At 42.2% G+C, this 22,662-nt stretch overlaps 2 protein-coding genes across 3 annotated transcripts in view; both read left to right on the top strand.

Annotated features, from left to right (window-relative positions):
- Window positions 1-10,082, top strand: part of LOC106889812 (chromosome unknown open reading frame, human C10orf90) — a 66,067-nt gene extending 55,985 nt beyond the window's left edge. For both annotated transcript variants that reach the window (XM_014945227.1, XM_014945228.1), the window contains exons 7-9: window positions 7,391-7,454; window positions 8,641-8,740; window positions 9,160-10,082. In XM_014945227.1, the coding sequence (XP_014800713.1) occupies window positions 7,391-7,454; window positions 8,641-8,740; window positions 9,160-9,198 (203 nt within the window). In that variant the 3' untranslated portion in view covers window positions 9,199-10,082. The remainder of the gene's footprint in view (window positions 1-7,390; window positions 7,455-8,640; window positions 8,741-9,159) is intronic.
- A 1,987-nt stretch (window positions 10,083-12,069) lies between these two features.
- ADAM12 (ADAM metallopeptidase domain 12) overlaps window positions 12,070-22,662 on the top strand; it is a 192,371-nt gene continuing 181,778 nt past the window's right edge. Inside the window, exon 1 of the mRNA XM_014945202.1 lies at window positions 12,070-12,218. Within this exon, the coding sequence (XP_014800688.1) occupies window positions 12,140-12,218 (79 nt within the window). The 5' untranslated portion in view covers window positions 12,070-12,139. The remainder of the gene's footprint in view (window positions 12,219-22,662) is intronic.

The following is a 22,662-nucleotide window of genomic DNA, read 5'->3' as shown; positions in this document are numbered from 1 at the left end:
TCGTGCCCACCAAGGGCACTGCCTGCCTGTGTCCTTCTGGTGTCTACACCAGGGTCTCAGCCTTCTCCTTCCCTTCTGCCTGCCTCCCAGAGCCAGAAGGAAGAAAAATTATCATTTGTTCTCATCATTATTCTGTATTCTCTGGAAAAAAAAACCCCTTTGTAGCAGGTAAAATAGCCTTTTAAAGCAAAGAAGGACCTTGGCTCGTGTTTTAGAAAACAAAAGTAAATCAGAATGGAAATGCTGCTGTAGTTGAGGTCAGGGGTGCAAGCACAGTTTCATTTACTTGAGGTGGGAAGCGAACATCAAAATCCCAGTGATCTGAGGGTGTCATTTCACATTATAACCTGTGGCGAGGAGAGCTGTGGGTGCAGGCAGCGGTGTCACCACCTGCTCTGTCGCTGTGTGTGGCCAATCTGTGCCCCCGTATTTCAGCTAGATCTAGCAAGAGCTGCTTTTTAATTCTCTTTTTGTTTTGTTTTGTTTTTTAATTAGGATTCCCTCTGAGTTTTTGTCAAGCCAAATGACTGACCCAGCTCATCAACCAGTGTTGTGATGGGATGAGCTGGCGCTGGAGAGGGTGGGAGATGGTGATGGAGGAAGGGAGGAGAGCAGCACCTCCTCCCTTGGCACCAGCTTCTCGTTTTTATGGGTGTAATGAGACCATACCCTTCCCAAAGAGAGCTCCCAGACTGTTTGCTGTACCGCACCCATGCAGAGATGACACCAAAGCTGGCTGAGCAGAGAAGACATGGCAGGGTTCATCCCTGACAACGTATTTCAAAGCCAGCTTTTCAAGTGGTAGAGAGCCCGGGATTTATGCTGGGCACAAAGTGCCCAGAAAAGGAAAAATATCCTCAGGTGTGTCTGAATGTCCAACCACAGACAGTCCTGAATGTCACCTCCATCTCTGGCTAAACCTAGTTGTGAGTTGCTCATGGTCCAGGAGCCACTGTGACACCAATGCTGGGGACGGGAGCCGGTGGCTGGAGCTCAGTGCTGTGTTATCACAATCATTGCTTTCCAGGGTATGGTCCCACTGCCCGGGGTGCACTGGGCAGGAGCAGAAGGCACAGACCTGCCCTGTGTCACCATGTACATTCCTATGGTCCTCTGGAAGCCTCTGTCTGTCGCAGTCACCTATAAAGGCCAAAAAAAAGATATTAGAGCTCAGCTGTCACTACAAGTCAAGGGAGCTGGGCACCAAACCTTTCTGTGCACACAGGACAGTTGCTCTGCCACATCCCAGCAGTCTCACCATGTACATTCCTATGGTCCTCTGGAAACCTCTGTCTGTCGTAGTCACCTCTGAAGGCCAAAAGCAGATATTAGAGCTCTGCTGTCAGTAGAAGTCAAGGGAGCTGGGTACCAAACCCTTCTGTGCACACAGGGCAGTTGCTCTGCCACATCCCAGCAGTTACGGGTATTTTATTTGGTACTGGTATTAATAGTTCTCCTCTTCTCCCTGCTAGTCTTAGAAAAATCTCAGCCAACTGCAGCCCGCCTGCAGGTTTCTTGCTCTCGGGAAGCCGGCTCCTCTTTCACAGCAACACACATTGAAACAACATTTGAAATTAAGAGCCCAAGAGAGTAAAATGATGACCTGGAAACTTGCTTAAGTACACAGCGTCGTATTGATGGCACCTTTAGGCTTCAGGGTGTGATCTTGTGGTTGCTTTCTTGCAGTCTGGTAGTTTCTTCCTTTCTCATTTTTTCTCTTCCCTGATGTCTTTGGGATTTGTGGAGGTAGAGGTCTGTATGGCTCTGAGGTTCCCAGGGCTCACTGCCAGCACACCCTCGTACATTCTCCAGTGGTCGTTTTTTTTTCGAGGAGGAGGTTGGCTGATGAGTTTAATTTCCACTGACCCCGACACAGTGACCCCAAGGATGGATTATAAGCACATTTGTGGCTGGGCCAGAGGAGATTGTCTCTGTGCAACCCAGAGACACTTGCAGAGCAGGTCGCTGCAGCACATTTGCGTTGAGCACTGACAATATCATTAGTTTTCTGCCACCAGCAGACATTCCTGGCTCAGTTCCCCATGTGCACGGGGGGGTGGCACAGGGGTGGAGAGCCAGGAGTGTCCCCATGGGCACCAACCTGCTTTTATGCAGGTGTAAATGGGGGTTAAACTGCAGCCCGAGGTGTTGCCCTTTTCACTTGACAAGTTTGCTGCAGTTAATATCTCTCTGAAATAGGCCTGTTGCGTGTGCTTCACTCTGGACTTGCGGCTTTTATTTCAATAAAATAATTCTCACCCAGAAAAAAGAGCAATGACCTTCAGAGACTTTTCTCTACCTGACATTCTATCAGACCAAAGTGTCTTTATCAATAACAAAAAAATATTAGCTAGCATGGTCTTCCAATGTTTTGACAGTGTTGCTACAACTATCATTTCTTGTAGGAGAAAGAAATAATTGGCATTTCACATCATTTCCATATAAATACCGACATCTGTGCAGTTTCCGTTTACCTTCTCATCCTCAAAAACCCCAAGTTGTTTACCATTTTTAATTGTAATTCATGAGCAGGATTTTAGGAAATGCTGAAAGTAATCTTAGAAAAATGAAAATGTTTATCCTGCAGAAGATTTTATCGCCACAAGAGCACTTTGAAGGCAGAGAACCTGCAACTCTCACGCTAGCCTTTGTGCTGTGTAATGTGCACTGCTAAATTTCGAGAGTGCTAATTAGTCCAAGATAGACTACTCTGCTGTTGACTATGTCGAACAAATTAGAGATCCCACTGTGACGAACTGAATAGAAACAATGTTCAAATAACTGGATTTAAATCTCGAAAACCGTAATGTAATTACTTCAGTGACAGGACTACCAGCTGTTTATAGGCCTTTAAATCTGCATAATGAACAGCCTTGTGATCTTAGTGTACACAAGCACTTTCAGAGGTTTAAAAAAAAATTTCTCAGGCACATATGGTTTTTTCATACCTTCCATTTTCCTCTCCTTTGAGAGGGCAGTGGTTCACTGGAAATGGCAATATAAGTTGAATGTTACCATTCAACCCCTACCGTGGTGCCTGCTGTGCTTCTCTGGATTTGCATCCAAATCCTGTATCTCTACTAATATTTTGGAAGGAAGTTTATACCTCCTCAGTCGTGCTTCTAAACCTTTCCATAATGCTTTTTTGTAACTGCGAAAGCCTGGAGGGCAAGGATGACTGTTTGTTTGTGTTTTCAAGGGGTTGGGTTCTTGAGAAGCTCTACGCCAGGGAGGTTTGTGTTTGGACTGTAGAGGGAGGAGAAGATGTCAATTGGGGAATTTGCAGTAAGTGTGCAGCCAGAAATCCTGCAGCCTTGTGGTCTTCAGGTGCCATTGGTGGCTGATGAGATGTTTGCAGCCATCAACTCTGTTCATGTGTGACTTTAGTTGTGTCGTTTCTTGGGTTCTTTTTCTCCATCAAAACTCATAGCTAGCAGTAGTGCCACCAGTCCTGTTGGCACCTGGCCTCTTGGTTAAAGCTGACAGCTCTGAATAAAGACCAACCTGCAGTCAGGTAATTGAATTAGGAAGAGGAATGACCTATTTTTATGGTAGTATTATTCATCACATGGAGTGGAACAGTGCCTATGAGTCAGCTGAGCACAGCAGCACATTGCAGGTCACTGGGAGAAGGTCCCTCTGGAGCCCGATGCTTGAACTCGTGGTGACGACAGGGGAGGAGGTGATGCAGCGAATGGGGTGACCAGCATGTCCCCTCTGTGCCCTCCTCCTTGCCAAGGGGAGAGATAGCCAGCCTCTGGGCAAGGAAGGCGGCAATAAATTGGAAAATCTTCAAATGCAAAGAGTTTTGTGTGGATGACGACAGCAGTGAAACAATGTGCCTTATAACGGGTGACTCACAAAGCTCGGTCAATTTGCTGGGGGATAATTCCACTGGAGTCTTGAAGCAGCCAAACAGAAAACTGAGCTTTTGATGATGAACTTTTAAATCCAGGAGTAAAAGGTCTGATTTCACCCCTGATTAGAAATTGCAACTAAAGAAGCCAGGATTAAGAAGCTGGTGCAAATTTTACCAGAGATTAATCTTTTGATGAATTTACCAAGATCTGTCGCACCTTCCTCATTAATTGCTTTTTTTTGAAAGAATTTTTATGCTTTTCAAGGCTACATGCTGTAATCAAACAAGAATGATTTTGGAAGTTTGGAAGGCCAGGTGAGTTGCTAATTAAATTTTCTGGATGAAATCCATGAATGTTCAAGTATTGTATGGACAGAGGGGTCTGAAATCTCCTGCACCATGCCCGAAATTAATGTAATATGAAAAATGTTTTCATAAACCTGTAAACCTTACAGCTTTTTTTAGAGTTACTGGTTATGTTTTCTATTTTTAAGACTGAAATATTAAGGAGGATCAGCAGTCTCAATAGGCACAGTGTGGGATAGACCTGAACAGCTGGAAAGCCCATGAACCACCTTCCGATGGGTCCTCTTAAGTGAAGGACCATTTTTGAGCTTCGTTGTGTCTCTGAGATGAGCAGAAAGTCCAGGCAGTCTTACCACCAAATCTTTAACTAGTGGGTTACTGCAGTTTTTCATAAATAATACCAAAACCTCATCTGTTGACTGCAGCTAAAGTAATTCATTGCATGAAGTCATTGACATACAATGTGGAAAGCTTTGGGCAGCACCCTTGGGTGTAGGCACTAGTTCATATTCTCTGGATGAATTCCCAGGCAAGCACTATGGGCCTGCTAAGCTGAATGCCACCTTGACATTTATCTTAGATTCAAGGCTAATGTATTTTTTAGGAAGACTGTTGATTTAAAAAAGCAGTGTCTAAAAAAACTCATTTCTGTCTTAGGACTTCTCTGGGTGAAGGGGCTTTTGGTGAGTTATTTGTTCAGTTCAGTAAAAAAGCAGTTTAAATAAAGAACCACCACTACCAGTGCTTTGCTTTTCAGGGGCTGGCAGCACATCCTCGAAGGCATGTTTTAGCTTATAACAAACTTTGAGAATTTGCATTCCTGTTAGGAGAAAAATGTATGTATATTCTGACGGGCGGAGTTTAGCCTTTGATAACTTTTGCCACTCGTTTTCTTTTTTAAGTGTTTCCGTGATTTAGTGGTAAATAGGAAGTCAGGGGATGGTTCCAACACAATCATTTTATCTGTTCTCTGTCTAAACATTTACTAACTTCCCTGCTCAGGAAGTTACTTATCCTGTCTGAGGCGCAGTTCAGCAGTAGTTAAAATATATTACAGTGGTATCCCATTTACCTTCATTTACAACTTGCTGAAGTGGCTCCTTTCTTCTGCTGTGGAGATGTCAGACGGTGGCACACAGTCTTGGTGTAAATACCAGAAGTTCGGTAGTTTCACAAGGTTTGAATAAAACACCAATGAAATGTTTCGTGCCCATTTGTCTGTAAGTTTTTTAACTGCCGTGCATCACTGGAAATGCAGAATATCTGCTTTGAAATCCCTTCTTTTCTACCCTTTAGAATAGTTTTCTCCAAAAGTAATACAAGGCTATGAAATTTGATAAGGAACTTTGATAAAAAGCAATTTAGAAGGCTATCAGCCTGGGGAATTGTCCACCTTACGCTTTACTTTGATCTTCGCTTGGTAGGAAAGAATGAATTCAGGTCTTCATGATGTGTTTGGCAGGTTATTATAGTTCTGAATGTGTGCTGCTCTTCCACCTTGAAATGAGCTTTCTTCTTGGTATTGAATATTAACAAATATTTAAATGCACATATGATTTTTATTTTCTCAGTTACACTAATTTATATTTGTTGTTCAGATAATTTTTTAATTCTAAGATACATCCGGGATTAGTCTTATTTCTGCTTGATGCTTGCAGTAATTCTTTTTTCTTATGCATAGTGTCCTGAGAGTGAGCTGAGAGGCACTGCATCAATGTTTACTCCTAAGTGTTAACTTTTTGACTCCGAGCTGCTTCACAAAGGGTATTTTTATAACCAAGGTAGATTTGTTTTTTCCTTGGAGGATTTTCCCCAGAGTCTCTTGTTAATCCTTCCCTTCAAAGCCACGGGCTCAGCCACATACATAGTTCTAGGCAGAATCACAGGCAGTGATGGGGCTGATGCCCTACAAGACCATCAGGAGGATTGTTCTGGAGGAGCAGCTCTCGGCCTCTGTGGTGCTTCCCAGCACTCCAACACAGAGCCCAGCCTCTTAGAGCCTCGTAACAAAAATAGAGATTAACTTGTCACGCTGTTTACAAGACAGGTCACTGGCCTGCAGATCCCCGGCTGGGTTTTTCCTCCCTCGCATGGTGGCTACACACAGAGGTCTGGAAATGTTAATGTGTCGTTAACAGCTTTTATTTAGGAAAAACGCAGAGAGGGGAAACTCTAAAACAACAAGTTTTGTTCTAGAAATCCTACTTCTGAGAGTTTCTGGAATAAAAAAAAATCAGAAATTCGAGCAGATGTCTCTTGCAGTGTGTAGGAAATCATGTAAAACCCAGGCTTTGTGCTGTCTGATAGTATTCCATCTTGGGACAGGTCTGCCTTGACCTGCTGGAGGAACACTTGGTGCAGGTTTCTGCTGGGGGCTGATTCCCAGTGCCCTCAGCTGCTCTTCTGTGCCCATGGACCTGGGAACACACCAGGGAACTGGTTGTCACACCAGGGATCTTGTAGTGAGGACCATACTGCCACACAGCCAAAAAAGATGCCTGAAGTTGCTGTGCAGCATGAAACACCTCCAATTTTTGCTTTAGAGCTGCAGAGAACCCACAGTGATGGCTTTATACAATTTCAGCCTGATCTCGTGCCATTCTCTGGGACCGAGGACTAGCATCATGGGAAAGGATGCATCCTGCAACCCTGAGCTGTCAGAAGGAGGTGTGCAACCTCCAGCAGCAAGGGACTATGATGAGGCTGCTCTGAAGTGTGCTGGGACCCACACCAGTTCCAGAAAATCAATGATCCCAGACCTTAATCCTTCGCCGGGACCGTCCGGGTCACAGGCAATCTGCTCCCTCAAGTTTCAGGGTTATTTTGACAGCAATAGCATCCAAGTGTTTGTTCCTTTTAAGTTAATGAACACATAAATGAACATAAACCCACTAATAAATAAAAGGCAAATTATATTTTCCTGGCAAATTGAGCATGTTGCCTGTGTGTACTGGAGATTTAATAAGCATGATTAAGTGTTGGAGAACCGCTGAGTAGAGAAAAGTTAGTCCTCAGGCAGAGGAGGTTTCTCAGCCTCCCCTCCTTTCTCATTTCTCCAGATGAAGTTGTTAAATGTCCTTTCATTGACCTACAGAGAGTTGGATCTGGCCTTTAGTCATCAAAAATTTAATCAGAAGTATCGTGTCATGACTACATGGAATGTGACATTTAAAATTTCAGTAAACGCAGATTCCTCCAATATTAACTTTATTTTCCCTCTGCTAGATAACCTCTTCAAACCAAAGGAAAGATTCATTCCGGAGAAGGAGATGCACATGAGATCGAAAAGGTACAAATGGCTTCACTTTAGAGGTCACTGTGAATCACTGCCATCTCACACCTAAGGCAGAGTATGTCCACGTCATCTCCATTTGCTGGAGGGCTGCTCTGTCGCGCTGCTCAACGTGTTTTTGTGCAATGCTCATCTTCTTCTTCCACTGTCTCAGTTCGATGCATTTGGGGCAGCTCTGCCCTTTCAGCATCCTTTGTCCAGCAGTTTCAGATGGCATGGGGTACCGTGGGGTGAGATACCTCATGCTGGACCTTCAAAAATGTAAGCAGTAGAGTCACTTTGGGATTTTTTTCATCATGGTTATGGTATGTTATGTGAGAATTACAGCAAACTGTTAGAAAGGAGGTGTCTGACTTTTAGCTGCATTGCACTTCACGCCATCATTTACAGCAAAGAAAGTGGCTACCATGCAAAATTCACACCGTTTTTAAGAGTGTTCAAGATGTGTCCCATTTTTCTCCTCCAAGACACAATCCTCCTGGCTGAGTCCAAGAGCTGCTTCAAGAACAGCAAAACTCAGAACTAACAGGCATTGCATGCATGCAAAGAACAGGGCTGCTGCAAATGAAGGTCCAACTTTCTTTTCAAACCCCTGGGAATTTTATCACTGATTTTGATGGAAAAAGAACCAGACCAGAAGTTGCCTTTTTGAGGGCAACTGGTCTTATTTTTAAAACAGATTATGTTCTCCAAGGTAAAAAGAGCTCCTAATGACAGTGAAAAAATGTTAACAGCCTCCAGTCTTATAATGATTGTTTTCTTATATTTTAAAAAAATACTTGCAAATAATTGGTTGGTATTAATTTTGTAACATAAATATTAAAGAAGAAAAGTGCACAGGCCAGATTCTGGTTTGAATTATGTTGCTATAAATCGAACCCAACGCCACTGGGCTCATTAGAAGCTACTCCAGAATTACGCTGCTGCATCGGGATAACCTGATCCTGTTTTTTTCTTCACTTTTTAGTCCAAAATTAGAAGTGTTTTCCAACAAGCCAGATTTTGTATGAAAACATTAGTGTTAATAACTTGTAATTCCTGCACCATAAATCTGATTCAAGCACTTAGAGATGCCCATTAATAAAAAGTACTGCATTGAAGGCAAACGTTTCCTATAGGAAACCCAAACTATTTGTGAGTCCCAGGGATGATGTGTGAAGTTAACTCTCTAAATTCATTCCAGGATTTATGACAATTTACCAGAAGTGAAAAAGAAACAAGAAGAGAAACAGAAACGTATCATCATCCAGAGTAACAGGCTGCGTGTTGAGATCTTTAAAAAGGTAAGGATTTAGTGTGAATGCAAAGCATAATTTGTAGCCTTTCTTTACTTGTGAATGGGGCCTCATGGGCAAACCCTGAGAGCAAAGGATGCTTCTTAAATCTTGTCCTTGGGGTTAGGTACTTCTTTAAACTTCAATTTCAACTTGAAACCAGTTCCATGATACACACAAATACCAGTTTTTCCTTGCTTAAGTGCACTGTTCCTTCATCTAATTATACCCTTCCTGTCCAAGATGGAAAAGCTTTCAGGGTTTTGGGGGTTTTTTTTGAGCAATGTAGGCAGTAGATTTGAAGTCTGGGAATGCTGATACCATCTCACCTGCAGTGTCACTGAAGATTTCTGCAGTTCTATCCAACTCACGTATTTTAACGATATCTTAAGGCTGTTTTGCTTTCTTTGTTTGTTTGTTTTCCCCAGCAATTACTGGACCAGCTCCTCCAAAGAAACACAGAGTGACGAAGGATTCTCTTGCCCATCATCCTAATTGGATCTTGAATGCCTCTGACTGCTATATAAGCCATAAAATTTACTCTTATCTCAATTACTTGGAGGTATTTTTCTGATCTTTGGCTCTTTATATAAAGAAAGATCGTTTATAGTTCAACTGAAATTTTAGGGCAACTTTCAAGTAATCAAAAACAGTCTAAAAGGGAACACAGCTGTTTCAGAGCATCACCTTTTGGTCAGTTTACCCAGAGGAAATAATTTTAAGAATTTTTAATGCAAATAATGAATTACAGTGCTATTATTTATCTTAATCTTTTAAAAAGTATACATCTCTGTAGCAATAGAACTGGGTTTATAAGATCTGGAAAACTTATTTCTCTGAAGTATTCTATTAATTGATTTCCTGTGAGTTAAATCCTTGAAGTAAAGAAAAATGAATATCATTATTTGTTATGTTTAGAAACTAGCTGAAATAGCATTACCACATAATCATAGCAGCAGCAGTTTCACATTAATACTTAACATACCAAAAGGGACCAATATTTTAGCTCTCTGAAGAGCTCTATTTCTGTTTGTATAGTGAATCTACATAGCAAGCTTACCTGTTAAAGAGCAATATTTAAAAAATTGATTATAACACTGTTTTTCGTATTTTTCATTGTAATATATATTTTACTCCACTTCTGTGAGCATTAAGCATTTATAGAAATGGCATATTAAGAAGTGGTGCCAAGAAGTATGTTTGCATCAAAACTGCAGAACTAAAACCATCTGTAATGTTTCCTCCAAAAATATTTAAATCTTTATTTGTACATTTTGGAAGTAAAACCAACCAGCTTACAGACCAATGGAGTTTATTTATGGAATAAAAGATGAATATAATATTGATCCAACTGCTATGTTTTTATTTGGTACTGTTAAATATAACACAATTATTGAAACTGTTTGAGAAGCCATGCCTTTGTATGCCACAAATCCGATGGTAAAAAAAATATTACCCATAAAAATCATTGCAAGTGTTAACCTCTGTTGCACAAATACTCAATTGAGAGTGTTTGAATGAGGCTGGAATTTGGCCTTTGATATCTAGGCTTTATTTTTCTAATCTAGCCTGAGATATAAGGTCAGTTTTTTTGGAAGAGGGATGTTTGTGAGCAGGGCTTTGGTCACTGAGATACCCTCCAGCTGTTTGGCCTGGGCTGGACACAAGGAACTTAATTATATTTTATGCTCTGTCTCCATTAGATTACTTTGCCTCTTTGTGTTTCAGCTTCTCAGTTTGCAAAATAGGATTAATGATGTCAATTTTTGCACACAGAGAAGACAGAGAGTTATTGAACAAATATATTGCATTCCAGATAGGTATTTTTAAAAACACATCAATTAGTTCAATACTTTTTAAGAGGGCATGTAAGGTAAGGTAATGCTAGCTGTGCAGAAGGAATGGCCAGGTTCTTCCCCTCAAAAAAGTCTTTTTAACCAAGCAAGTAGTGCTGTACTGGGAACGAGCATCAGGGCTGGACCACACATGGCTCCAAGTAAAACTTGTAAAAGGGATTGCAAGAAGAAGCATCCTCCAAGGTTCACAGCTCAGCTGCCTGGTAGCTCTGCTCTCCTGTGGGTTTATTGATCCCTCTTGCTACTCTCCAGGAAAAACATGTGGCCTGCCTCAAGCAGGAGGGCCTTTCTCTCTGGTGGACTTCTGGGTCTCCACCCCAGAGTGATAAATTATAGTCATAAACACACCCTCACACATGGTCTCCCAGACTGAATCTGAAGGATTATCTTTCCAACTTTTGTCCAGTTATAACTTGCTACAACAACTAGAGCCATTTCCTACTGCCAAAATCCGCTTTGATTTCAGTAGGAACCTCACATTTTTCCCCCTTGGTTCCTTAGACTCTAGCTTCTTGACTTCAGAGAAATACAGCTTTGGTTCATCAAGTTTGCATCCTTAAGGAGAGTTATTTATTTCCTGCACACATCCATAGAGGAATACTATAGACCTTTATTCCTGATTCACTGTAAACATTTAAGTCTGCTTGTAGTCTTACCGTAGAACCACAGCAAGACTTTTTAGTACAGAAACAAGACATTTGGTATTTGATATCCGTGGGGATCTGGATGGACTGCAGAGGAGCACACAGCAAGATACTCACAGCCTGGGTCAGGGATGTCCCCTGGTATGGTGCTGATACCAAGTGCTACCAGGAGAAGAGACACCAAAAACTTTTCCCACTTGTTCTCTGGCAGAGTGAAAGAGCCAGAGTCTTCCTTGTTGGGAGTGAAAGAGTATTTTGCATGGAAAGAGTGTTTTACATGGAAATCAGACTTCTGCAGGATGCCCAGAAACTAAAGGGATATGGCTTAATCTAACTGTCGTAATATATCCCTCCCCCATGTTCATACAATTTCATATGCATGTGTAAATGAATCTAAATACATATGCATTCCCAGACCCTGGGAATATCAAACAGAGAAGCTGATCTTCCTTGGAAGTCACAGCACCCGGGTCCTTGTGAGGAAATCCCACACGAGCAACTGGGATGAATGGCACAGAGTTGGTGTGGCGTGGCTCAACCTGGTTTCTGCCCCTTGGCACCCCATCAGCATGCTGACCAGGGCAGGACTTCTATCATCTGGCCTTGTCTCCTCTCGTTTCTACTGACCATCCTCAGAGACAGGTACCGCACCGGCCTGCTGCTCCTCACCTCCCCTGGCTCCTGAGCAACTCCACCTTCTCACAGACTTAAAAGCCGGTGAGCTATTCACAAAATTATTTGGGTTTGTAGAAGGGTTATTTCCAACTGGTTTTATTTTCTCTAACTGTAATTTTCAAAATCTTCAGGACGAATTTGTGGCAGTTTGGAGTGGAAATTCTCTTGTATAAATAACCTTGGGAGCATACCTGGTGACAAAATGCACAATGCAAAGCACTGTCTGAGAATATATGATACGAAGCCTTTGCTTCAGAAGACCAAAAATGATCTCTGTTGCAAACCTAATTTCTCTGGGCCTCGGAAAAGAAGGTATCTGGTAATGTACCCAGCAAACAATTCTGGCATTCATTTCAGCTCTACAATCCAGTCATTGTGATAGAAAATAAACTGCACAGGAAAATGTTACTTCAGAAAAACATAAGCCTCGCAGGCTTAGACCTATAAGAGCAGGCATCAACTTAATGAAGTTTAGTTAGGAAAAAAAATTGGCATAATTTGACTTTGGACTTGCAGGCATTTCAAAATAAAGAGTATATTTGCCATGGGATGGAATTCAACATGGAAAATTATCCAGCCTAAATTGGAGATCACCCACTCTTGTCAAAGACTGGAATTTTCCTTCTTGTTGGATGCTGTTTGAGTTCAGGTTCTCCAGCTGTTGGCCCGTGCCCTGTGTCTTCAGGAAGGAGCTACTTTCCTGCTGGTACAACTCTACAAGGTTTAACATCTCTAGAAACAGGCACTGCTGTTTGTTCCCCGTCCCCTTTGTTGGGTCATCTCTTTTCACGCTGCTGATTGGTACATGCCAGCAGAACGGTATTTAATAATGAATAGTGATGTTGGTTGGGGTGAGGCATTTAGATGTTTTTGGGGTGTTATGGCACAGAGCCTGCATGGACTTGCCAACACATAGACTTGGCATTCTCCTTCTGAAACAGAAAACCTCTCGGAAGGGTTGACATTTTGCATTACTCAAAATGGAGCCCACACGGGGAACGCAGAGTGTTTGAGGTGTGCGAGACATGGCGTTTGTTTGCTTGCTGGCATCATTAATTTCAGCTGACAGAAATACCTCATTAAGGGTTGCAAGTCATTGCAGCCTAAAGCACGGAGGGTTACAGTATTCTGGGGATTTATTTTAAACCCAAATATTTTCCTGTGTATGTGTATGCAAGTCATTAGTTACTTCTTCGCGTTTACTCAGCTGGTCAGATAGATGAGGAGACTGTCTGGGTAAGACTTTTTAGGAGTTTTGTTGTTGAGTATCTGGGATTGGTCATGTTGGAGTAATGTTTTCTGTGAGAGAGCTGATTTACAAGGAAAACAACACAGAAAAGCAGGGATAAAGTTTCTGGCAGCTCTCTCCAGAGGAAACCGTTCCCCAATACAGCCATCGCAGCTAAAAATACCCCTGCTTGCCTCATCCCCAGAGATGGTTGCCCCTTTGACTCCAGGGACAAAAATGCCTGTGTGCTTTGATGGATGGGTAATTATCTTTGCAGGAGCATTGACTGGCCACTTGTTCACTGATGGAGCAGATCAGTACGTGGGGCTGTCCCACAGGGTCATATTTCATCATGCCACTATGACTTAAGCCTGTGTAGTTTATTACTTGGTGTGCTCCGTGCTGAGCTGGGTGACGGCTGGCTGGATGCCTGTGAGATGCCCTCACTGTGTTCCCCGGCTGTTGTGGCCACAGGTCACCATCAGGCAGTGTGGGGGCTGAGAAGTCTCAACCCCAGCTGAGACCATTCCCAATCTGCAGTCTTCTGGGTAAAAGATGATGAGAAAGCAGTGGCACAAACTGAAATGCGAGGACACCGAAGCATAAAAACAGATTAGGATGAAAATCTTTCAAATGTATTGTATGTAGAGAAGCTCAATGTAGGTATGAAAGCATCTACTGATATCACAATCACCAAAATCCTTGCCCAAAATCCTTATTCAGAGATTTTGTGTTGCTCATTGATTCTAGGCTGGTCTGCCCAATGACAATGGCATACCAATGTGCCGGGCTCTGGAAGCGAAACTTGTCTCCCAGCTGAACTACTGGAGGTGTTTTGGGAGGTCAGGATTTTCATTTTAGCTATGACAAAACTGCTGAAAGAAGTGTGCCATGCGAGAACACGTTTCTATGTTGGAAATAAAAAGCATCCCCTTTTTAAAGTCAGGCATCTTACTTTTCCTACTTCTCCTTGGCTCCATACCAAAGCTGTAGGAGGCAGAATGACTTAATATCCATTTTAGATGACCCACAGAATAAGATAATGAGGTGTATCATCTCCCTACCAGCTGCAGAGTAATTAAAAATAAAATAAAGGAGAAGAAACTTCACACATGGTATACACAATTACATAAAATTCGTAAATAGGAAAAGTGCAATGAGCTGCTCAAGGTTTGTTTTCCATAGATAGGAATATGTAAAAGAGCGCCCATTTGCAGAGATTTTTAATTTTTTATTTAGAAATTGGTCACAGTGATGTATTTTTACACTTCATGGTTTAAATACTTTTACCTTCTACAGTATCTGTTAATACACCATCTAATGTGCTCATGCAGCTCTTGAAGCTCTGCTTGAAGAATGGGGAGATTTCCATTTTTATTTCACGTTTCTGTGCCTTTTTAGAACTTTTTGTTCTCTAAAGTAAGTAAGTGAGCATTTTGTATCCCCTTCTGGGGGGATGTGAGGGAAGTTAATAAAGAACGTGACCAAAGGGTGGCCATGGGAATGGTGTCCACTCTGAACTTGGACTAATCAGAGTATTCCCTGATAATGGTGTTTGAAAAAAAGGTCCCTCGGCAATCGTTTTAATGAATTGTAATATATAATTGTGGCCAGGGAGTTTAAAAAAATAATAATATTCAGGACAGAAGTAGGTTTTTGTAACAGGGTTGTCCTCTGAAACTGTGTCACTGAAGAAGGAGGCAGGGAGCGAGGCTGGAGACGGACACGTGCCACGATTTGGGGTAGAAACGATGAAGAAAGGACAACGTTCTTCTCCACAGATAAATAATAACAGAGCAGCCAGGGCTGCTGGATGATGCCTTGCTCTCAATGACAATAAAACAGAGTATTTTGAATAATCCCTCAGTGACAGCACTGTGATCTTCAGCAGCATTGCAGTGATGGCAGGAGAAGGGAATTGCCACTGCCTTCTACACTGCCGATTTATAGAGAAATAAACCAGTGCTCAAACATTATACCCACATTAGTTCTTCGTGACTAATGTTGTTACAATGAATACCAGAGGAATTAGTAATGAATACCCACTTACTGTAAAGTGTCGCCAAATATATACTTAATTTGTAATGCTACTGGGAGCACATATATAATTTTTGTATTTGTTATTATGTAAAAATATAACTTTGAGGGCTCATTGGTCTAAATTTAATTATGTAATGGCATAAGTTAAACTGCATGAAACATATATAATTATGGGCTGACTGTTCTATCTAATACCATTAGCTGACATTACAAAACCAACGTTTTACTTCTATTTAGTTTAGTTTTAGGAGGTTTCACTTACTGTGTTTGTAACACAATGCAAATGAAAGTTTTGCAACAGAATCTAACAATCAGAAAATGCTTATAATAAAAAAGGCTCTGTTTCACTCTTACTTTCATAAATAATATGAGATTAAGACCCAATTGGTTTCGTTCACCTGTGATGTATACCACAGTACTGTCTAATGATTTCTCTCAAATTTCCCATTAGCAATATTTATTTTGCTTTAAAAACACCCCAAAATATGCTGTCCTCCTAATTTACTGTCCCAGCATTTATGATGATGGATGTTGCATTGTTTTGTGGTTTGCAGAGGGCTAGACAGGAATGTTAAAAATATATGACTTCATAATTTTTAGTCTGAGTTGAATACTGTCCTCTTGTGAGACATGTAAATATTTGTGGCTTTTTTTCTTTCTTTTGTTTTCAGGGAGACACTGAAATTTGTAGCAACAGATCAAAGTGCTTATTCTCAATGTTTGGTCTGAAGTCAGGAAGACATATTTACTGGATTATTTGTTGTATTTAAATGGGTTTTAGCACAGAAAACCTTCCTGACATGCTGTCCTGTCCTGTCTGATATCAGGGTCCTGCTGGAGAATCATCACTTCTCTGAATGAGTAGTGGAATTAGCAGGAAAGCTTAAAATAATGTTTCTTCCACCGTAGTGAAATAAGGATCTATTCAGGTTGTCTGAAAAATAAGGAGCTATTCAGGTTCTCAGGTGGAGGGCAGAGGACATCCAGAACATAGGCCCAAATTACTCTGGTCTGGACATTTTCAGGATTTTTCTGTAGCAGGCTGTTGGGCAGAAAAACTTTGGTGTTTCCTCCTACGTGGAAGAATTTCATTCTCACTACAGTAAACAGGGGTCGATCAACAGCAGAGCACCAAATGGGAAGACAGTTTTGGGGTTTTTTTTAATGTTTTTATTCTTATTTTTCAAAATATTAATTCCTGTCTGGTAACATTCACAAGGTGGAGTGCCACGGCTCCTCGCTGTGCACTGCAAGGGAGAGAGGGGGGTCATCGCCTACTGCAATAGGTTTGGGTAAGAAAATAGCAGCACCAGAACAAAAAGTGGAGTTTTAGGGCTGTGCAGGCATGCTGAAGAAATTTATTTATTTAATTTTTATTTATCATAAAATCGCAGAATGGTTTGGGTTGGAAGGGACCTTAAAGATCATTGAGTTCCAACCCCCTGCCCTGGGCAGGGACACCTCCCACCAGCCCAGGTTGCTCCAAGCCCCCTCCAACTTGGCCTTGAACCCCTCCAGGGATGGGGCAGCCACAGCTTCTCTGGGCAATCTGGGCCAGGCTCTCATCACTCTCATAATGAAAAATTTCTTCCTAATATCTAACCCAAATCTACCCTCCTCTAGTTTGAAGCCATTACCCTATTTTTGAAGTTAAGTATTTGGTCACGTGTTACTAAAACAGAAGAATGTTTAAAGAAGAAAAGAAGAAAGAGGCTTTTCCCTCTTCCTGGAGAAAGGCTGGAAGAGGAAAATGTCAATGGCTATTTTGATGTGGGATGAAACTGAGAGCTGAGCCCTCTTCCATCCCCCAGGACAATGAGGCTGTTGGGTCAGGGTGCTGGGGGCCGTGGGGTGCCCCAAGGTGGGGAGGGTGCCCCAAGAGATGCTCAGCTGTGGGGTGGGGGAACGGGATGCTCAGCTCCAGTGGTGGCTGTGTTGATGGAGAGCTCTGTGTTTTCATGACCGAGGGTTTATGCTACAGGAAAAGAATGTAACTGGGGACCGTGTGAGGTTTGGGTTTTGTGTTTTAACTGCTGAAGAATTTCAGGGGTTGCTGTTGTTGTTGTTAAGGTCCTGTATCCTTGGAGCGGTGGGTTTCTTTGTTTGCTCTTGCTTGAGCTCCTCTTGGCTTTTTCACCCTTGGCCCTGTTACAGCAGCCTGCAACGGTCGCCCTGTAGTTTCCCTATAAAGCAGTATATAGAGCTTAATCAGCATTAAAGCAGAGCTGACTCCCCTGCTTTTTTAGAGAAAATGAGCTGTTTTCCAAAACGGTGTTGTAGTGGTGGGGCAGGATGGACTGGGCAGAGCAGGCAGGGGAAGAGGAACAGGATGAGCATGGATCACTTGCCATCAGCCCTGCTACCCTTCTTCCAGGTAGGAATGATGCTAGCAGGCAGTCTTCTCCAAACACGGCTTCATGGAAGGGGCTTGCTCTCTCAGATGGTTTTATCCTTGAGACAGACTAAAACCACTCCATCTCATTTATTAAATATATAAATAACTTCAGAATGGCCGTGTCAATTTTACTCGTGAATATAACATTATAATTCTTTATCATTCAAACACAGTAAGAAGTTGGTTTGGTTTATTCTCTAGCAAAAAAGAGGTATCTAGAAATATTTCAGTTTGCAGGTTCCATGATAAAATGGAAAAGACGAGGGGTAATGGGTACAAGTTACTCCTGGGGAGATTCCAATTGGACACAAAAGGACAATTTTTCCCAATGAGAACAGCCAGCCATTGGAATAATCTCCCCAGGGAAGTGGTGGATTCCCCATCATTGGACACTCCTAAGATCCAGCTGGACAGAGTGCTGGGCCGTCTTGTCTAGACCGTGCTTTTGCCAAGACTGGTTGGACCAGATGATCCATGAGGTCCCTTCCAATCTGGTATGCGACGATTCTATGAAAATTAATTTAGTATTATATCTTGTTGATCAGCTGCAGTGGTCCAAGGATCTCTACAAATATAAAGGACTGTGTTACTTCAAATAGCTCACGGGTATGTCTCAGAAAGAAACAGTTTCCATTCAACAAAACCCCAACTTTATAAGCGTGTCCCTTGCATGTGTGCAACGAGGGAGAAGCTGAGTAAATCCTTGGTTCTCAGAGTCAGGAGGAGTCTATCCCTGGGATTACATGGAGCTTTACTGAAACTCTTGGGGCACCAGCTGGGACACGGGGGTCCATTAACTCAGATGAACAGGCAAACCATGGTTTCGTGGCCAGCAGAGGGAAGACACGAGGTCTGGGGGCAGCAAGGTGCTGGCTGGTTTTCCCCCTGGCTCACTGCTCCCAGCTGCACGGGCAAATTCCAAGCTTTAGGGCAAAAATGCCATATAAATTCAACGTTATGGTACTTTCAGGACAAGAAGAGAAAAGGGTCAAAGCCGAAGTAGGGACCTGCAAGGGAGGAGGAGGAAGGAATGTATTTATTGATGGCAGAGAGGTAAGATTGCTGATTGTTGTATTTCATGGGCCAAACAGCTTGGTCCAGACTCACTGTGCTGCTCAGGGCACACACTGGCAAAAGGTACAGAGGGTGGAAACTTACCCTCCTGGACCAGGAAATGTATAGAATGCCACTTCTCTCAAGTATGTGCAGTAAACAATATTTACAGCCAGTATTTTATTTCAGTGTGCAGAGCTGATAGACACTATTCTGGGGAAACAATATTTACAGCCAGTATTTTATTTCAGCATACAGAGCTGATAGACACTATTCTGCATGCTATTTCGTGTCTCAATGCTGTGACAGGGCTCCGTGGCAAAGCTCCGTGGCTAAAGGTCAGGCTGTGTTATGCTCTATCTATGCCTGTTAATTATAGAGAGCTCTAATCTGCCACTGCAGTCACAATTCAGCTGGATCTTGATGCTGCAGAGAGTTCATGAAGTGAGGGAGGACTGGAGACACAAAGTCTCAGCAGCTGGCTAGGGGACACACAGATTTCAAAGGGAAAAGCTTTTTTTGTTTTGTTTTGTTTACTCTAAGAAGCAAAAACTTCAGCCTGGAGGCCCCAAAACTGTAGATCCCTGTAGCTAAGCCCAGACAAGTCTTCATACATTTTGGCACACACGGGAATAAAAGGACTTGGATTTCTGGATAATGCTCAATGCTGTGACTGCAGCGAGGTTTCCTGGATATCCAAAAGGAGATCACGCCTAATCTGGGACAATGTGGGAGCAGGATTACATCTCCCCACCAGAACCTCTTCTCTTGAAATTGTTCAACTTTCTGTGCTGGTTTATTTTCTTTTTGTTTAATTTGGGCTGTAAAGCGGGGATGCAATTCCTGCTCTAGCAGAGAAGGGTACCAGACAGCTTTGTGTTTCTCTTTTTCTTTTTTTTATACTTTTTTTTTCATACTTTTTTTTTCCTTCTCTTTACTACTCCAAACCCTATAGCATACCATAATCCATCTCACAAGTGCCATAGAGTTTGTTACAGTGCCTTCCATCTAAAGTCACTAAATCATACAGTACCAGAGGCCGGAGGTTTTAGACTTAATATATGTTTTCTCCGCTCCTTTTTTTTTTTTTTTCATGTTGTTTCCATCAGTCGCTAATTCCTTCTGAAAAGCCCTTTAACCAAGGGGAAAATAATGGAAGTTGACATTTTCCTCAGTGCATCCTCTTCCTTCCTGGTGTCTCTACCAACCCACATGTTATGCTTGTTTCCAGGTGAGTTATTCCAGGCTGCTCTCTTCCGTACCTCTCTCTGCTGAATTGACCTTTTTGGTGCCATGTGAATTAAAGCTCCTGCATGAATTAGTGATTTGATAACCAGAGCCCAAGACCAACTGCCTGTATTGTCATACAGTTCAAATATTAACTGTTAAAAAATATCATGAGTGCTCTTTACATCAAATTATTTTGGTATGTAAATGCAAACTGTAAGCTAAGCTACCTCGAGTTGACCTATTCAGGGGACAGCGTGACACCAGTCAGGGGCAGGTAGGAGAGCTGGAGAGAAAAGGTTGGGGAGCTGTAGCCCTGCTTGGTGAATGACAAGAGGTAACAATTAATGCAGGAGGCATTCCTGAGCATGGATTCCCACAGCATCCAGCTGAAGAGGAGTGTCAAACTTTTCCAAAGCACTCCGCAGGAAAGAGGGAGCGATGCAGTTGAAGGACATGCCTGAAGAGGAGTCCCGAGAGGGTCTCAGAGATCCTTGTCACTTCATGCCTTGCTCTTTCCTTGAGCCACAGGTGACCCGTGGCCACAGGGTGGGATATTTCATCCACACATCCCGAAGTACAGAGATGCTACGGCAGTGGGATGGATCACTAGTGGCTGGTTTGCTTTTCCTGCAGAGGCTGAGGTTTAAAGCGGGGGGCAAACCCAGCTCCCAGCGTATGCCACTGGCTGTAGTAACACAGAAGAAATAGCAGTGTGTTAGGTTTCCTTTTCCCAAGTTAAAAAAATTAAAAATAAAGAGCAAAAAGACTATCATATGCTGTTGCTATTGCAGGATAGCCCTAAATTAGCGCAGCGCGGAGTGCGTGCTTTGGAAAGAAAAGCTGCTTGTGCTTGGAGTAAAGAAAAATTAAATACACATAGCAGGGAAGATAAGGGGGGAGGAGGGAGAAGCTCAAAGAACTAGTAGCAAAAGATAAAAAAAAAAATCCCAGAAGCAGTGAGACACCCCCCACAGCCCTGAAAATGGTAAAGAACAAAGCTGGGAAGGAAGGAAAGGAAGGGAGGAAAGGAGGAAGGAGGGAAGGAAGGAAAGGAAAGAAAAAGGAAGGAAAGGAAGGAAGGAGAGGCATTGCCTGTGGGAATAACCTGGAGAATCAGGATGCTGGCCCCCTTTGAAACAGCTACACAACCTGGATGCAATTTTCATTTCCTGCAGGGAAACCCAGCCTTGTTCTTCTGAAGTGGATGAACCAAGCCTCGTAAAACTAATTGTGGGAGGTGGTTTGACATGAGAAATTAGAAGTCAAGGTTTGGCCTCTCCTATGCACATAGTAGTGAAGCAGGGACACTTTTTCCTTGATTTTTTTTTTTTTCCAAAAGAGTTTTGAAACCGTTGTAAAACTATACTGTTGTTCTCCAAAGCCAGGGATATCTGCAATTCAGTAGCATTCCTTTATGGATGTCATTAATAAATTATTTGGGACTCTTTTGTGATAAACTATCAATTTATCCATCAACTTCAAGACCATAAAATTAGTGTGGTAAAATGTAAGTGTTCCTTTCCAGTTAAGTTTTGGGGGAGGAGGAGGAATTCTGATAGGATCTAGTTCATTCATGCTAGTGAATGTCCAAGACATAATTGGCTCCACGTTCTCTGTTAGCAAATATTGTTATTCAAAATAAAAATATTACCATTTAAGTGAAAAGCCATGTGGGATTACCAAAACTCTATTTAGTAGTCTTTAGCTCCTTTTGATTGATTATTTTAATGGGGAAAATACCTTCAAAGGGTAAAATGTCTACACTGCTTTTCTGGTGGCCTTCCACGAAGGAATCGTCTGCTTTGACATTAACATATTTAAGCAGTGTGGAGAGTGGAGCACTTATCCTTAATGAGATAGTCAATAGAGTTCATTAGTTTGTATTTTAAGAGATGAAATGTTGCTGACTTTAGCTGTTAAAATGTAATTGATAACGGCTGAGTAGGGAAAATTTAGCATTTGGATATTTAAAGATATACATGGAATAATCCTTGACTGCTCTCAAGGACGGGGGTTTCCTGGGAGGGGGGGTGGTGAGGAAAATCCGTGCTGCTGAGGTGGGATGTGAGGGGTAAATGGAGGCAGAGTTCAAAATCCAGAGTTTCTGCTGGGTCATTTATCCCCTGAGCTGGGGAAAGGCACAGTCAGGATCACTGTGAATAGTTACCAGCCTCTGCTCCAGAACAGACCCAAATCCATGGTCCCAAAATAATTTATTTTTTAAGTGGGACTGCATGACTGTTGTGCCTTCTGACGTACAGACACATATTAGGCCAGTTTTGCCAATTGTTTTATGCACAAAACAACACGGGGCCAATCTGTAGAGTTAAGTACCAATATTCAAACAGTGTGATTTGGGGAGAATTTTAATAAATTTAAAATAAAACTGCACAATAAAAGTCTGCGAGGATTTACAGGATTAGGATCTTTCCTTCTCCTGCTCTACAGCAATTCTGCGCAACATGTGGGCATTTTATGTATTTTGGTGGGACGTTAAGGAATAGATAATCTGTATTGAGTTATTCTCCCAGACAGTCAGCAATAATAATTTGAATGAGAAAGATTTTAAAAAATGCATCTGGCAACTCGGTGGGTGTGTTGGTGGTGGGGTTTTTGTTGGTTGGGTTTTTTGTGTTGGGATTTTTTTTATTTTTATTTTTTTTTCTTTAAAAAGCCCCACAGTATAAAATAAGTCGGAGGCACCAGAAACAACTCTGAAATAATTATGGAACCAATAAATAATCCCCGAGCTCTAACGTATGCAGATGGCTTTCCAGAGGAAGCAGCCAGAAAAGGGGAATCCTTGGCAG

This window comes from Calidris pugnax, unplaced genomic scaffold (genome assembly GCF_001431845.1).
Source record: "Calidris pugnax isolate Ruff unplaced genomic scaffold, ASM143184v1 scaffold89, whole genome shotgun sequence".
In the NCBI taxonomy this organism is placed as follows: Eukaryota; Metazoa; Chordata; class Aves; order Charadriiformes; family Scolopacidae; genus Calidris; species Calidris pugnax.
The sequence above is the reverse complement of the archived record's forward strand: the minus strand, read 5'-3'. Positions and strand labels throughout refer to the sequence as shown.